Here is a 15,960-nt window from a genome sequence, read left to right on the forward strand (position 1 = left end):
CCATTTGTAGTTTTTGTGTGTGTGTGTGTTTTTAATGCAGACTGAGACCTGTCCATTTGTAGTTTTTTGTGTGTGTGTTTTTTTAATGCAGACTGAGACCTGTCCATTTGTAGTTTTTTTGTGTGTGTGTTTTTTTAATGCAGACTGAGACCTGTACATTTGTAGTTTTTTTTGTGGTGTGTGTGTGTTTTTAATGCAGACTGAGACCTGTCCATTTGTAGTTTTTTTTGTGTGTGTGTGTGTGTTTTTTTAATGCAGACTGAGACCTGTCCATTTGTAGTTTTTTTTTTGTGTTGTGTGTTTTTTTTAATGCAGACTGAGACCTGTCCATTTGTAGTTTTTTTTGTGTGTGTGTGTTTTCAATGCAGACTGAGACCTGTCCATTTGTAGTTTTTCTGTGTGCTGTGTTTGTGTGTTAATGCAGACTGAGACCTGTCCATTTGTGTTTGTGTGTGTGTGTGTGTGTGTTTTTTAATGCAGACTGAGACCTGCCATTTGTAGTTTTGTGTGTGTGTGTGTGTTTTTAATGCAGACTGAGACCTGTCCATTTGTAGTTTGTGTGTGTGTGTGTGTGTTTTTAATGCAGACTGAGACCTGTCCATTTGTAGTTTTGTGTGTGTGTGTGTGTGTGTGTGTGTGTGTGTGTGTGTGTGTGTGTGTGTGTGTGTGTGTGTGTGTGTGTGTGTTTTTATTGCAGACTGAGACCTGTCCATTTGTAGTTTGTGTGTGTGTGTGTGTGTGTGTGTTTTTATTGCAGACTGAGACCTGTCCATTTGTAGTTTGTGTGTGTGTGTGTGTGTGTGTGTTTTTAATGCAGACTGAGACCTGTCCATTTGTAGTTTGTGTGTGTGTGTGTGTGTGTGTGTGTGTGTGTGTGTGTGTGTGTGTGTTTTTAATGCAGACTGAGACCTGTCCATTTGTAGTTTGTGGTGTGTGTGTGTGTGTGTGTGTTTTTATTGCAGACTGAGACCTGTCCATTTGTAGTTTGTGTGTGTGTGTGTGTGTGTGTGTGTTTTTAATGCAGACTGAGACCTGTCCATTTGTAGTTTGTGTGTGTGTGTGTGTGTTTTTAATGCAGACTGAGACCTGTCCATTTGTAGTTTTTGTGTGTGTGTGTGTGTGTTTTTAATGCAGACTGAGACCTGTCCATTTGTAGTTTTTGTGTGTGTGTGTGTGTGTGTGTGTTTTTAATGCAGACTGAGACCTGTCCATTTGTATTTTTTTTGTGTGTGTGTGTGCTTTTAATTTCAATTTCAATTTATTTTCCTTTATATAGCGCCAAATCACAACAGAGTTGCCTCAAAGCGCTTCACACAGGTAAGGTCTAACCTTACCAACCCCCAGAGCAACAGTGGTAAGGAAAAACTCCCTCTGAGGAAGAATCCTCAAGCAGACCAGACTCAAAGGGGTGGCCCTCTGCTTGGGCCATGATACAGACATAAATTACAGAACAATTCACAGGACAATTCATGGACGAATATACAAGAAATGCTATTGGCGCACAGGACAGGAGGATCGCCAACACGAATACAACTCCCATCTCTGGATGGAGCTGCACCCTTCCAGCCGGACATCAGGCAGCGAGCGATTGAGTGCAATCATCTCAGAGGCCATGAGGTTGAACTGGTTGATCTTGAACATCTCCTTCATCTTCTCTTGGTTTTCCTTTGGGATCACCACTGGCTTTCCTCCCTCACCAGGCCCATCTCGTGGTCTGCTCAGAGCATCGTCTCTCCCAGGGAGCCCTCTCTCCTTCTTGTCATCACACTTATTGCACTCGCTGAAGTAGAGTAGAATGAACATGTCCAACATTACCCACACCAAAGATGTGGCCAAAACCACCTTGCAGTAGGCGAATCTTCGCATTCTGTCCAAAGGATCAAAGGGGTCTCTGGTCAGATGTGCACAGAGCTCCACCAGCAGAGGGATGGGGTGGAGCTTCAGAGATCCCACTGCCGCCTGCCTTCACACGTCACTCAAACATGCTCGAGAGTGACGGGCGCCCTCAATCCACCGCCGTGGCTGAAGATAGCGGCAGCTAGCCGAAGCGGAGCCCTGACGCCGCTACAGTGCAAAGTATCACGGCGGGCTAGCTAGCTTAGCGAGCTAACGATGGAGTGCGGTCCTCGTCGAGACGAACCGTAAACCAAGAAGCCGCCGCCAAGTTGTTTCTTGCTACAATATCGCCGTCTGGCGTCAGAAAGGGTCAACAGAAAAAACATCCATTAGCCATTAGCAGAGACCGTGAATATTACCGTGGGCTGAGTCGGACAGTAACGCTATGCAGTACAGTGAGTGTCTGCAGGCGGACTGTTACTGCTTCGACTGTCTCAAGTCGAAGACTGATGCAGACTGAGACCTGTCCATTTGTAGTTTTTGTGTGTGTGTGTGTGTTTTTAATGCAGACTGAGACCTGTCCATTTGTAGTTTTTTTTGTGTGTGTGTTTTTAATGCAGACTGAGACCTGTCCATTTGTAGTTTTTTTTGTGTGTGTGTTTTTAATGCAGACTGAGACCTGTCCATTTGTATTTTTTTTGTGTGTGTGTTTTTAATGCAGACTGAGACCTGTCCATTTGTATTTTTTTTGTGGGTGTGTTTTTAATGCAGACTGAGACCTGTCCATTTGTATTTTTTTTGTGTGAGAGAAAACTGACCCACCTTTCGTCAAAAAAGTGACAGCTGCCAATCAAAATCGACTACGTCACTAAGCCCCGCCCCCTCTGATGTCATAGCCAATCAGAATCGATGATGTCACTATGTCCCGCCCCTAAGCCCCTCCCCTAGTCCCGCCTCCAAGCCCCGCCCCTTATGACGTCACAGCCAATCATAATCGATGACGTCACTATGCCCCGCCCCTAAGCCCCGCCCCTAGTCCCACCTCCGAGCCCCCGCCCCTTATGACGTCACATCCAATCAGAGTCGATGACGTCAGTATGTCCCGCCCCTAAGCCCCGCCCCCGGCTCCTCCCCTAGTTCCGCCCCTGGCTCCTCCCCTAGCCCCACCCCCCAAGCTCCTCCCCTAACCCCGGCCAAGCACCGCCTCCAAGCCTTACCTCCCCTCCCACCCAGGGTCTAATATTTTAATGTCATTTTATTTCATGAATTAAAGAACGATTAAAAATACCTAGATCTTTTTAATGTATTAAAGAATTAACTAATTCTGAAATAATTAAACATAAATCAGTGTCTATTATTTAATGCCCCTTTAATATTTTTAATTCTTAAATTATTACGTTTCCTTTTCTGTTTTTTAATTCGTAAATTAAAGAAGGGGGTACAAATAGCCGTCTCTCGGCTGTAAGTCTTTGCAGCAAGACGGTCAAATACCCACGCATAGAGCCGCTCGCGGAAACATGACCCCACGGCTGTAAAACCTGTTGCAGACGCTAACTGTGTCTGTGTGAGTGCGTGTGTGTGTGCGTGTGCGTGCGTGTGTGTGTGTGTGTGTGTGTGTGGCGGGACACCCGCTGAGCGGAGATGCTGCCCCGAGGTGATGAACCCGAAGAACAATAAACAATGCTCCTTATCACTCACGCCAGATGATGTTTTCTTTTAAGATATTAGCCGATCGATCATGGGGCGCGGGACACCCGCTGAGCGGAGATGCTGCCCCGAGCCCGAACAATCAACAATGCTCCTTATCACTTACGTCCCTGGGAACGAGTCAGCGAGCATTTCCACTACGACCGGTGAAGAGTGAAGATGCCTGGACCCCCAGCTATGGGTATAAAATAGAATAAATTTGCGGAAAAAATCCTGGAAAACCATGTTGTTTAATTAAGTTTTCTTGTCTTCGAGCAGAGTGCGAAAACCGCATCAGCTTTCAGGGTAAGTGACTTAAGTAATCTGTTTTGATAGAAATGAGTGTTTTTAAATGATGCACGCCGTCTGAAACTGTCTTTTTTTTTTTTTTTTTAGACAAAACCACGCAGACGGTCCAGAGCGCGTTCGGACCCGTCCTCAGTAATATATTTGAAATAGTACAGAATATCCGCTTGCGAGGGTGATGCTTTTTATTCATTTATTTATGTTAATTCTAGAAATCAAGTCAGAGCCCCCTGAAGAAGTTCGAAGGCTGGAACCCCCGACTTCACCACGCAGATGTAAGTACAGCGATCGAGATTAATTTACGATTAAAACTCTGGAATAACCCGATTTTTTCTGTCACAGCCCATGGAGAAGGGGGTCAGCGGGAGAGACCCGTAAAACGATCCGCGGATGTACACGGTAAGGAGTCAGAGTTTATGTATTTATTTATTTATTTTAAATATTTAATAACTAACGATTTTCTCTTTTTTCAGCACGCGGTGGAGGGAGACCGTCTATTTTCCACCGACACGCAAGGCTCGAAGATATTCTGAGCTGGGATTAACCTCATCACGCAACTTTCTTGAAAATGTGTAGTCTGTTTTTATTTTTTTATTTTTTCTCTTATTCCGATGGAACGGGAGAATTCATTTGAAGAGGTATATTAACTGAATTTCTTGAGGTAGATTCTTCCTGCTACAGATTTTAAAAGATGGAAGGAGAGAATTCACATCGGGAAAATAACTTCGGACGTGTATTGGATTTAAACGCTTCAATAATCGACTCAGCGGGGAGCGCTCCTGGAGCAGATGGTCCATTACCCGAGGCATTAAATTCACCGCCTCGAAATAACATCGAGTCCGGAGAGAGACTTTTAAGCCGTGTTCGTTTAACACCGTTAAATGAGGCTCTTAACAATTTAGCGGCTGAACGAGAATCGGAAGAAATTAACCCCTACATCATTTCTGCGATTAACGCTATAAATTCGACGGTCCAGTCTGATACTGAAGAGCCCCCTGACCCCCCGCACACCTCACCTCCAGACGAGTCCGGTCCCGCGGCGTTGAACCAGGTACGCGTGACTCCTCTAAATAACGCCGTAAACCTCCTCGCGTGTGAAGTTAATCCTCACGTCCAATCCGCGGTGGATGAATTAAATCAAACGCCTAACGACGCTCGCGCTTTTTCACCTTTAAGAAGTCCCTCCCCGCGCAATGCGCACGGAGAAGAGATTTTAAACAGAGCTCGTTTAACCCCGATAAACGCGACAATCTCTGTTTTGATGGAAGACGGGGATGATGCACGACCGGGACCCAGCCGACACTCTCCCATGACGGGCGGTGGGGCTGCTAACGTCATCAGGAGACCTGCTTTTAACAATATCGAAATCAGGCTGCCTCTCAATTTCCAGCGCACCGACGAAATTCCCGACTACGCGGAATTTTACCGTAACGTCGTAGGGGCTCTTCATAACTCGGTCGAAAAGGCTTTAACACATGCCAGGGCCGGGGACTTTATCCAAATGGAGATTCGTGGGGACTCAGTCTACAACGAGGCCGCTTTGATCAGCTCATATAACGATGCTGGCGATGTGACGGGCTTCCAAAATCTGTTAGAACGATTGATACAATCGAATTCCAACGTTTTAGCCGACGAGTCTCTGGAATTAGTGGTTCAAGTCATCCGCAACCAGAACGGCGCGGGGAAGCGCAGAATAGATGACCTCCTCCATCACGAGGTTCTGAGGAAAAAATCCAAATGCCTTAATATCGTGTATAATCCTGACAACAGTTTATGTTTCGCGATAAACCTCGTTCAGTTATTGAATCCTCATCTGAGTACGCACGAGGCGGAGCAGCGCGGGCTGGCGTTACAAAATAGCGTCGGATTAACGGAAGCTACGCCGGTATCTTTAGAGCAGGTGGGAAAATTTGAAAACGCTCTGGGTTGTAAAATTGTGGTGTTTTTCAGAGCCGAAGGGGAGAGAAAGCTGACAAAATTCCAGACAGGAATACCGGCGCAGCAGAAAACTCTTTTCGTTTTTCTGTTTAATAATCATTTTTACGGAATCATCGATTTAAAGAGATTTTTGGGAGTGAAATATGTATGTAAGTTTTGCTTTGAGGGGTACAATAACCACGCCTCCCATAATTGTCCGTCATATTGTAAAATTTGTGAATCCACGCAGTGTTATGAGAAAAATAACCCTGTATTCTGCAGCGAATGTAACAAGGAGTGTCGCTCTCCCACCTGTTACAGCCTGCATAAACAGCCGAAGTATCGTCCTTCCGCCGGTAAGTTCGTTAATGTGTGTGATAACAGAAAAAAATGCTCTCGATGTAAACGTGAGTATTACATAGCGTTTTCTAAAAACAGCGCTCCGCACGTGTGTAAGCAGAAGAGGTGACATATATGCGGCGAGGCTCTCCAGGAGCCGAGCGAGGGTCACCTCTGCTATATGACCCCGCTCAAAGCTGAAGAGACGCATTCAGAGAAATATGTTTTTTATGATTTTGAAACATATGTCGATAATAACGGGGAACACGTACCGTTTTACGTCAGCGCTGTAACAAAGACGGGTGATTTTTGGAGCGCATGGGGGACAGACTGCGTAGCCCGCTTCTTTAAACATTTTAGAACGAGAAAATTCAAAGAATACGTGTTCATCGCTCACAACTCAAAAGGTTTTGACGGCTATTTGCTTCTAAAGTATTTAGTCCAGCAGGGCGTAACCCCCGCTGTGATTATGACCGGGAGTAAACTATTACTCATGACAGACGCCGCCTTTAAACAGAAATATATAGATTCGTTATCTTTCCTTACAATGCGCTTATCTCAGATGCCTAAAGCCCTGGGGATCCGGCTGAAAGACGAAATCATCCGCAAAGGTTACTTTCCGCACCTGTTCAGTTCAGAAAAAAATCTGAACCATGTCGGACCGTACCCTGACTCAGCGGCTTACGGGGTCGCAAATATGTCAGACGGAGAAAGAGAGGAATTTAACGCGTGGTACGTGCGGAAAAAAAACGCAATTTTCGATTTTAAAGCCGAGGCCGTTATGTATTGTGATAACGATACAAAAATCTTGGCTGCAGCCTGCTCCAAATTTATGTCTGAATTCATCGCTGAAACACTCGTGGATCCTTTTACCTGCGTTACAATCGCCTCGGCGTGTATGAAAGTCTTCCAAACTAACTTTCTTGCTCCAAAAACGTTGGCGATCCCCTCCGCCGACAATTATAGAACGAGGCATAAAAAATATTCGGACGTGGCCGTGCAATGGTTAGAATGGGTTGCTGAGACGCAAAACATTATCATCGGTCACGCTCTAAACAGGGGCGAGAAAAAAATAGGAGGTTATTATGTTGATGGGTTTGCTCAGATTGACGGCCGGATAAAAGTGTGGGAGTTTCTCGGATGTTTTTACCACGGGTGTGCAAGGTGTTTTACACAGCACGAAATAAACCCTCTCACAAACACCTCATTTGGAGAGCTCCACGCAGCGTGTCAGAAAAAAATAGCCTTTCTGCGGGCTATGCCGGGCGTCAGCCTCAGTGTAATTTGGGAGCATCAATGGCTTGAAATGAGGCTGAGGGATGAGAGCGTTCGGTGTTTCCTCGCCCGCAGGGGGTTACCGGCCCCCCTCGAACCTCGCGACGCTTTATACGGCGGTCGGACTTGCGCGGCCCGTCTGAGGTACACGGCTGAGCAAGATGAGACGGTCTATTACGTCGACGTGACCTCGCTGTATCCTTACGTTAACGTAAATTTCACATATCCCACGGGGCATCCGGAAATTATCGAGAGAAATTTCCGAGACCCCAGGACTTATTTCGGGCTCATCAAAGCCAGCGTGTACCCGCCCCAGGGGCTAAAATTCCCCGTCCTCCCACACAGAACTCCTCACGGTAAACTGGTGTTTACTCTGTGTCGCACCTGCGCTGATGAAAATAATCAAGCTGCAGCGTGCACACACAGTCAGCAGCAGAGAGCTCTGTCTGGGACTTGGACGACCCCGGAATTCCACAAAGCTCTGGATACAGGCTATGCTGTAGCTAAGATTTTTGAAGTCTGGCATTTTGAGGAAAAAAGTGATAAAATCTTTGAGGGGTACATAAACACCTTCTTAAAACACAAGCAGGAAGCCTCTGGTTTCCCTCCCGAATTTGATAAAGACTCCGAGAGCAGAGAAAAATACATCACGGACTACTGGCTGAATCAGAAGATTCGTTTAGACCCAGAAAAAATCAGTCACAATCCGGCAAAACGACAGATGGCTAAGATCTGCCTCAACTCCTTCTGGGGGAAATTCGCCCAGAGGGCGAATCTGACGCAGACCGCGCTCGTTAAAAATGCTGACGATCTGTTCAGGTATCTGTTTTCTGAAGAGTACGAGGTCACATATCTAACATTCCTCAGCAGTCAGGCGGCTATGGTTCAATGGAGGTACGGCCCGCGGCACGTCAGCCGACCGGGTAAAACCGTCAATATTTTCATCGCGACGTTTACAACGGCGTACGCGCGTTTGACCTTGTACGGTTTTATGGAGGCTGTGGCAAATCCTGACAGGATTCTGTATTATGATACCGATAGCCTGATTTACGTTTGTAGGCGGGGTGAAACCCCGCTGCCTACCGGTAATTATCTGGGGCAGCTCACCGACGAGTTGAACGGCGACGTCATCACAGAGTTTGCAGCGGCGGGACCTAAAAGTTATGCATATAAAACCACACGAGGTAAAACGGTCATGCGTGTGAAGGGGATCACTCAAACCCACGAAAGCTGTCAGAAAATAAACTTTGACAGCGTCAAAGATCTGGTCGAGGGTTATATAAAAGATCCCGCCCTCGCTGCATCTATCATAACGCCGCAGCAGGGAATTAAACGTCATAAAAGCAGTTTCAGTTTGACAAACGTGTCATTTCAAAAATCCTTCAGGGTGGTGTATGACAAGCGGCGTCTTTTAAAGGACGGGGAAACCGAACCGTTCGGATTTTGAAACATGTCTCACTCTGGAAATACGGTGGAGATTGACCCCAGACTTCAGCCCCCATTCTCCTGTCTCATCGTTGGACCGAGTGGTTCGGGAAAGACTGTGTTTGTGAAAACATTGCTGGAAAATTGTAGCCACGCTATGAGACATGTGCCTGACAACATTGTATGGCTGTATACGTCTGAACAACCTCTGTATTCTGAACTGAAGAATAAAAATATTACATTTGTAAGAGGACTCCCTGACTCATTTCTGGACGACAGCCTTTTCCCTGAAGGTCAGAGCCATCTGGTTATTTTGGACGATCTCATCTTTCAAGCAACGGATCATCCTGAAGTTGTAAGAATTTTCACCCAGTACAGACATCACCGGAATATGAGCGTCATCATGATCACACAGAACGTGTTTCATAAAGGGAAATACAGTCGAACCATCAGTTTGAATTGTAATTATATGGTGCTGTTTAAAAACCCCAGAGACAAGTTACAGATGAACATTCTGGCTCAGCAAATGTTTCCCGGCAGAAAACAATTTTTTTTGGAGGCACTTGATGATGCTACGAGCGTACCTTACGGGTATTTATTACTGGATTGCACGCAGGAGTGTCCAGATCAGTTCAGACTGAGATGGGGATTACTCCCGCACGAGTGGCCCACAGTTTATTTACAGAAAGATAAACGGATATGAGCTCTCTTTTAAAAAGGAACGCCCCCGCTCTTAAAGCGCTAATCAGAGCCGGGGCGAGGGAGCGTCACCACAGCCTGAAGACCTGCAGGCCGGAGCTTCTGAAAACTTTATCCGAGATCGCTTTGAATATATTAAAGGGGAATATCGCCTTGAGCGACTCTCAATTCCGGGCCTTGAAAAAACGAAAAAGAGTTTTACGTCTTCTGGCCGACAGAAAAACCAGTTATAAAAAGAAGCGGGGAGCACTGATTCAGACAGGCGGCTTTCTCCTGCCTCTGCTCGCCGCGGCCCTGCCCGTTATAACGAGTCTAATAGTACCCAGAGGATAATGGCGTTCAAAGCGGCGCAAAAGATGTTTTTACTCACTCCACAGCAGATGCTTCAACTCGGTCATTCCGTTCCGCCGAGCGTAAATAACATCAGACAAACGGCGGAAAATGATTTAGACTCGCGAATGCGAGGTATACTGGAAGAACGTACTCACTCTCCTTATGAAAAAATTAAAAAGTATGAGGCTCTGCTGCAGCGCTATTTAACCCTGATCAAGCAGGGGGAACTCGAATCACGCGTTTCACCCCCGCAAGAGACTCGCGTCGCTAAGCAACCTGAGGAGGAGGGGGTGGAGGAGGAGGAGGAGGAGGAGGATGAGACTGTCACAGAGGTCCTGAAGAATATCCCCTCCAGAGAGCGTAGAAACACTGAATATATTATGAGGAAATTATCGAAGGGTGATACGCGCTGGAGTCCGTCGGGGGAATTTATTTACAAGGGGAAAGTCGTGAGGGGTCTCACGCCATAGATCTTATGAAACATCTCGGATCCTCGTTCAAGAAATCGAGCCCTCCTACAGGCTGGGTGAAGTTCCTCAATATTTTACAGGAGCGGAACATCCCGGTGGCGTGCGTATCAAACCCGCAAGCCCGCGAGCAGCTTCAGAAGCTTAAAAAAGGCCGGAGCAGCTCGCCGGATGAATCCCTTCTTTTAACCGATTCGCCGGCCAGGAAGAAACTTAAGAAAAAAAAAGACTTCCAACGCTGGGAAGGTTTCTCACCATAATCAATCAATCAATCAATTTTTTTTTATATAGCGCCAAATCACAACAAACAGTTGCCCCAAGGCGCTTTATATTGTAAGGCAAGGCCATACAATAATTATGTAAAACCCCAACGGTCAAAACGACCCCCTGTGAGCAAGCACTTGGCTACAGTGGGAAGGAAAAACTCCCTTTTAACAGGAAGAAACCTCCAGCAGAACCAGGCTCAGGGAGGGGCAGTCTTCTGCTGGGACTGGTTGGGGCTGAGGGAGAGAACCAGGAAAAAGACATGCTGTGGAGGGGAGCAGAGATCAATCACTAATGATTAAATGCAGAGTGGTGCATACAGAGCAAAAAGAGAAAGAAACAGTGCATCATGGGAACCCCCCAGCAGTCTACGTCTATAGCAGCATAACTAAGGGATGGTTCAGGGTCACCTGATCCAGCCCTAACTATAAGCTTTAGCAAAAAGGAAAGTTTTAAGCCTAATCTTAAAAGTAGAGAGGGTGTCTGTCTCCCTGATCTGAATTGGGAGCTGGTTCCACAGGAGAGGAGCCTGAAAGCTGAAGGCTCTGCCTCCCATTCTACTCTTACAAACCCTAGGAACTACAAGTAAGCCTGCAGTCTGAGAGCGAAGCGCTCTATTGGGGTGATATGGTACTACGAGGTCCCTAAGATAAGATGGGACCTGATTATTCAAAACCTTATAAGTAAGAAGAAGAATTTTAAATTCTATTCTAGAATTAACAGGAAGCCAATGAAGACAGGCCAATATGGGTGAGATATGCTCTCTCCTTCTAGTCCCCGTCAGTACTCTAGCTGCAGCATTTTGAATTAACTGAAGGCTTTTTAGGGAACTTTTAGGACAACCTGATAATAATGAATTACAATAGTCCAGCCTAGAGGAAATAAATGCATGAATTAGTTTTTCAGCATCACTCTGAGACAAGACCTTTCTGATTTTAGAGATATTGCGTAAATGCAAAAAAGCAGTCCTACATATTTGTTTAATATGCGCTTTGAATGACATATCCTGATCAAAAATGACTCCAAGATTTCTCACAGTATTACTAGAGGTCAGGGTAATGCCATCCACAGTAAGGATCATGTTTCTAAGATTTGTGGGGCCAAGTACAATAACTTCAGTTTTATCTGAGTTTAAAAGCAGGAAATTAGAGGTCATCCATGTCTTTATGTCTGTAAGACAATCCTGCAGTTTAGCTAATTGGTGTGTGTCGTCTGGCTTCATGGATAGATAAAGCTGGGTATCATCTGCGTAACAATGAAAATTTAAGCAATACCGTCTAATAATACTGCCTAAGGGAAGCATGTATAAAGTAAATAAAATTGGTCCTAGCACAGAACCTTGTGGAACTCCATAATTAACTTTAGTCTGTGAAGAAGAGGGTATCGAATTAAAAACTGACTGGATATTATGATCAAGATTCTTTAAAATACATCGCAGTCAGTCACGTTTTTGTATATTGTTACTAATAAAACACCGACTGAAACTCATCTCCGGCCTTCATCACTTTTATTCGGTATACGGTTTAAAAAACAACTTTCAACACTTCTCTACTTAATAACAACGATGCAAAAACATTAAAGGTCGGGGTGCATTTTCTACACATTCGGAACATTTTTCACAAAAAAACACATAAAAAAAAATCAAAGGTCAAAGGTCAAAGCTTCTTTCTACGTTTAAAAACGGGGGTTTACATCATGCAAACGTGATAAAACTTTAAAGGTATGATCGGAAGGCCGCTCTCACACATCCACCCCGTTTTCAGGCGAAAAAAACACATAGAAAAAAATTTAGGATCAAAGATTAACACTTCTTTCTGTACTTAATAACAATGTTTTAAAGCGTGCAAACGCGATAAAACTTTAAAGGTATGTTCGGAAGGCCGCTCTCACACATCCACCCCGTTTTCAGGCGAAAAAAAAACACATACAAAAAATCAAAGGTCAAAGGTCAAAGCTTCTTTCTACGTTTAAAAACGGGGGTTTACATTATGCAAACGCGTTAAAACTTTAAAGGTATGTTCGGAAGGCCGCTCTCACACATCCACCCCGTTTTCAGGCGAAAAAAAAACACATAAAAAAAAATCAAAGGTCAAAGCTTCTTTCTACGTTTAAAAACGGAGGTTTACATTATGCAAACGCGTTAAAACTTTAAAGGTATGATCGGAAGGCCGCTCTCACACATCCACCCCGTTTTCAGGCGAAAAAAACACCTAAAAAAAATCAAAGGTCAAAGGTCAAAGCTTCTTTCTACGTTTAAAAACGGGGGTTTACATCATGCAAACGCGATAAAACTTTAAAGTTATGATCGGAAGGCCGCTCTCACACATCCACCCCGTTTTCAGGCGAAAAAAACACATACAAAAATTAAAGGTCAAAGGTCAAAGCTTCTTTCTACGTTTAAAAACGGGGGTTTAAATTTTCCAAACGCGATAAAACTTTAAAGGTATGATCGGGAGAGCGTTCTAAGACGGGGGTTACATTTTCACACGGAAAAACATAAAAAAAATAGGAACGCCAGTTAACACAAGCCGTGACAATATTTAAACTCATGCAGAGGCCCTGCTAGCTGGTTACAGGAGGTATTGCAGCTTTTCTTAAGGCAATAACGATATCTTTTCACAAAATCAGAAACCAAATCATCGTTCGCGATAGTATTTTCGGAGTATAAAGACACCACGTCCCGGTACGACTTCCCACTGGCTCTGTTATACAGATAATACACGCAGTGTTGTCCGCATACGTCGGATAACTCGTGCTGAAGCTGCTTGTTGTGATACAGAATGTTTTTAACATCTGGGAGATTCTCCAGATATTGCAGGATGCTTTTAGGGTAGTAATCAAAGTCAGGGCTGAGGCCGAACGAGTCAAAAAATGTGGCTCGACCATTTTTTTCAACGGTGAGCGCTAACCAGTGTTCTCCCGGTAAATGTCTAGGGTGGGTGTTTACAATGAAATATACGGGAGGGTCCGGCTTGATCCGGAATAACTCGTCAGACGCAAAAACACCGGCAAACAGGTCTCCTATTAAGCCCCTCATAACAGCGTCCAATTCCAGGGTGTTCATCAGTAAAAATCCACAAGGACCTGTCGCTTGGAATTAATCTCCAGGAGAGAATCATAACACGCGTACACTATCAGCGTGGTGGTATGCGGAGTCGCGACTCTGAATCTCATTTCAAGTCGCAGGGTGCCTGTGGAGACGGGGCTCAGAGCGCCGCTGTCCTCCTCCGGGTTTAAATTGAAGACGTACAGCGCGTAGCCGCGCGCAAAATCCTCCCGGTCTATACAGAGAGGCAGGTCCTTGAGGTGTCGTCCGGTTGCCGTGTAGAGATTGTAAAACTCCCTGACAGAGAGTTCGTTGTTAAATTCAGGCTGGAAAGCTTTAGCCGGCAGCTGTCTCCCGTTTTGACTGAGTGCGAGGTACTCCAGGTCATAGTGTGCAAATTCAAACGGGGACAGATCTCTTCTCCCACTGAATGCATTGTGATTCACCATACCCAGAACCACATATTTGGGCATGGTTCCTAAAAACAGGTTCTCCTGGTTGCATATCCTGGAATGGCTGGGGATCACGTAAGTCTTAACGTTGATTCGTGATAACGGGTACACGGCGTTCCCTTTCATGAGAGCCGCGGAGTGGCCCAATCTCACTGCAGGGGATACGGTGACTTTCTTAACGAATAGGGACGCGCCCAGAATTTTCAGCTTGAAAGTGGAGGCCGCCAGCCCCATCAGGCAGAAAGCATCGCTGGCTCGAATTAATTTAACTCTTAGATCAATGTTATTCAGAAGAAGCCTCTCGCAGAAAAATATGTTCGCGTGCAGCGGACCCTGAACTTGAAATTCACGCGATTCGGCGCTAAAGCGCGCTCTGCTCACGAGGCCTTTATTCGGGCCCGCGTCATCCACAGCGGTCGAATTGTGCTGACCCGGGGTGTCCTTGTAAAACAAACCGCCCGTGAACTGCGATTTCAATGAAGCGGGGGAAAAGTTCAGCAGTGTCTCAATCATTGCCCTGTACGGGTGCGTCGCGCTGGACTGGGAAATCAGCCGGTCACCCAGAGTCACGTCGACTTGTGAGAAAATCGTATTGAGAGGATAATTTATGACGCCCACGCGGGTCAGTCCCGCCAGGTCAGTCCCGTCGGCGTTTGTAATTTTCATTCGCAGATAAAGCAGCGTATTATTGAGGTCTAAATACCTCTCACCGTCTCCGGGGATAAAAAACTCGATAGGGCCCATGTCCGTCAGGGCTGATAACGGGCTGACTTCAACGTATTGGCTTTGCTCGATGGACAGCTGGGTCCCGGGGACGGCGAATAAATCCAATTCGCTCATGGTGCATTCGGGGGAATTATTTCGCAAAAGAGACATTGTTTAAGAGAAAATATCCCCGGACAACCTCCTCTTCTTATGCTTCCTTCGAACTGTTCTGCTTTTTCCGGGGGTCTTTCGCTTTTTAACCGTTTTGACCCGTTTCCCCGGGGGGCTTTCCCGGGGCCTTCTTGAGAGCACCATGATCCCGGACCCCCGCTGCTGCTCGGGCTCCTGACTCCGTCCGGCCCTCTCAACAACGCGGCTCACTACGTCGGAAGCGATGCTTCGGGCTGCGTTTTTCAGGTGAGGTTTGGCGATCGTGTATCCTTGTTTAATCAGCGGCGACACAAATTTGAACAGTTTCGAAAATATGTTCCCGAGCCCGCGCCCGTACATAACAGGAGTGCCGTGGAAGCCGTGAAGGCCGTTCCCGACTTGATTTTCATAGTAAGGCACAAATCTATAAATGTCGGCTTTGTGCGCTGCCCCAGCCATTTTTTTTAATCCCGCCGGTTTAAAATGTAATGTCACAACCACTTTACCGTATCTGAAATCCACCGTTTGATCTTGATCGCTTTTGATTTCGATGCGTATTGTCTCAATATGTCTTTTGGAGACCGGGATGTAATAAGCGGGGTTGAATTTCTTTGTAATTATTTCCCCGAAACGACCTCCAATTTCGAACGCTCGGAGGAGAGGAGCAAAAGCATCACCCACCGCCTGAGGCTGTACAACGTCTGTATAACAGAACAGGTGATACATCCCTGCTTTTATATCGGGGTAGCGGGGACAGCTCGTGACCCCGGGTCCGCATCTCAGCCATTGATTAGGGTGCATCCCCAGCATGTACACCGTCGGGGCTTCAAAATATACCTGGCTGGTACCGTCTCCTTCCCACAGAAACTTTTTCTGGATATCGTCATATTTTAAAGTCAGATTCGGATCTATAGTCTTCAAACGAGGGTTTATCAGCCCTGCAATAACCTCAAAGTTATCATAATATCCCGTGTCAAAATATCGCGAGTGAACGGCGAGTTTGTTCTTGCCCGTAATTTTCATCACCTGGAACGTACAGGAAGGCTTTTCCGGGATATTT

At 45.8% G+C, this 15,960-nt stretch overlaps 1 protein-coding gene across 1 annotated transcript; it reads right to left on the reverse strand.

The window, feature by feature from the left end:
• Positions 1-1,539: 1,539 nt before the first annotated feature.
• Positions 1,540-2,183, reverse strand: LOC117505989 (polypeptide N-acetylgalactosaminyltransferase 1-like; the record flags this gene model as incomplete). The annotated part of the gene is made up of 1 exon (XM_034165533.1): positions 1,540-2,183. A coding segment is annotated over exon 1 (327 nt), but the record flags the coding sequence as incomplete, so codon positions are not given.
• Positions 2,184-15,960: the final 13,777 nt, after the last annotated feature.

This window comes from Thalassophryne amazonica, unplaced genomic scaffold, assembly GCF_902500255.1.
Source record: "Thalassophryne amazonica unplaced genomic scaffold, fThaAma1.1, whole genome shotgun sequence".
Taxonomy (NCBI): domain Eukaryota; kingdom Metazoa; phylum Chordata; class Actinopteri; order Batrachoidiformes; family Batrachoididae; genus Thalassophryne; species Thalassophryne amazonica.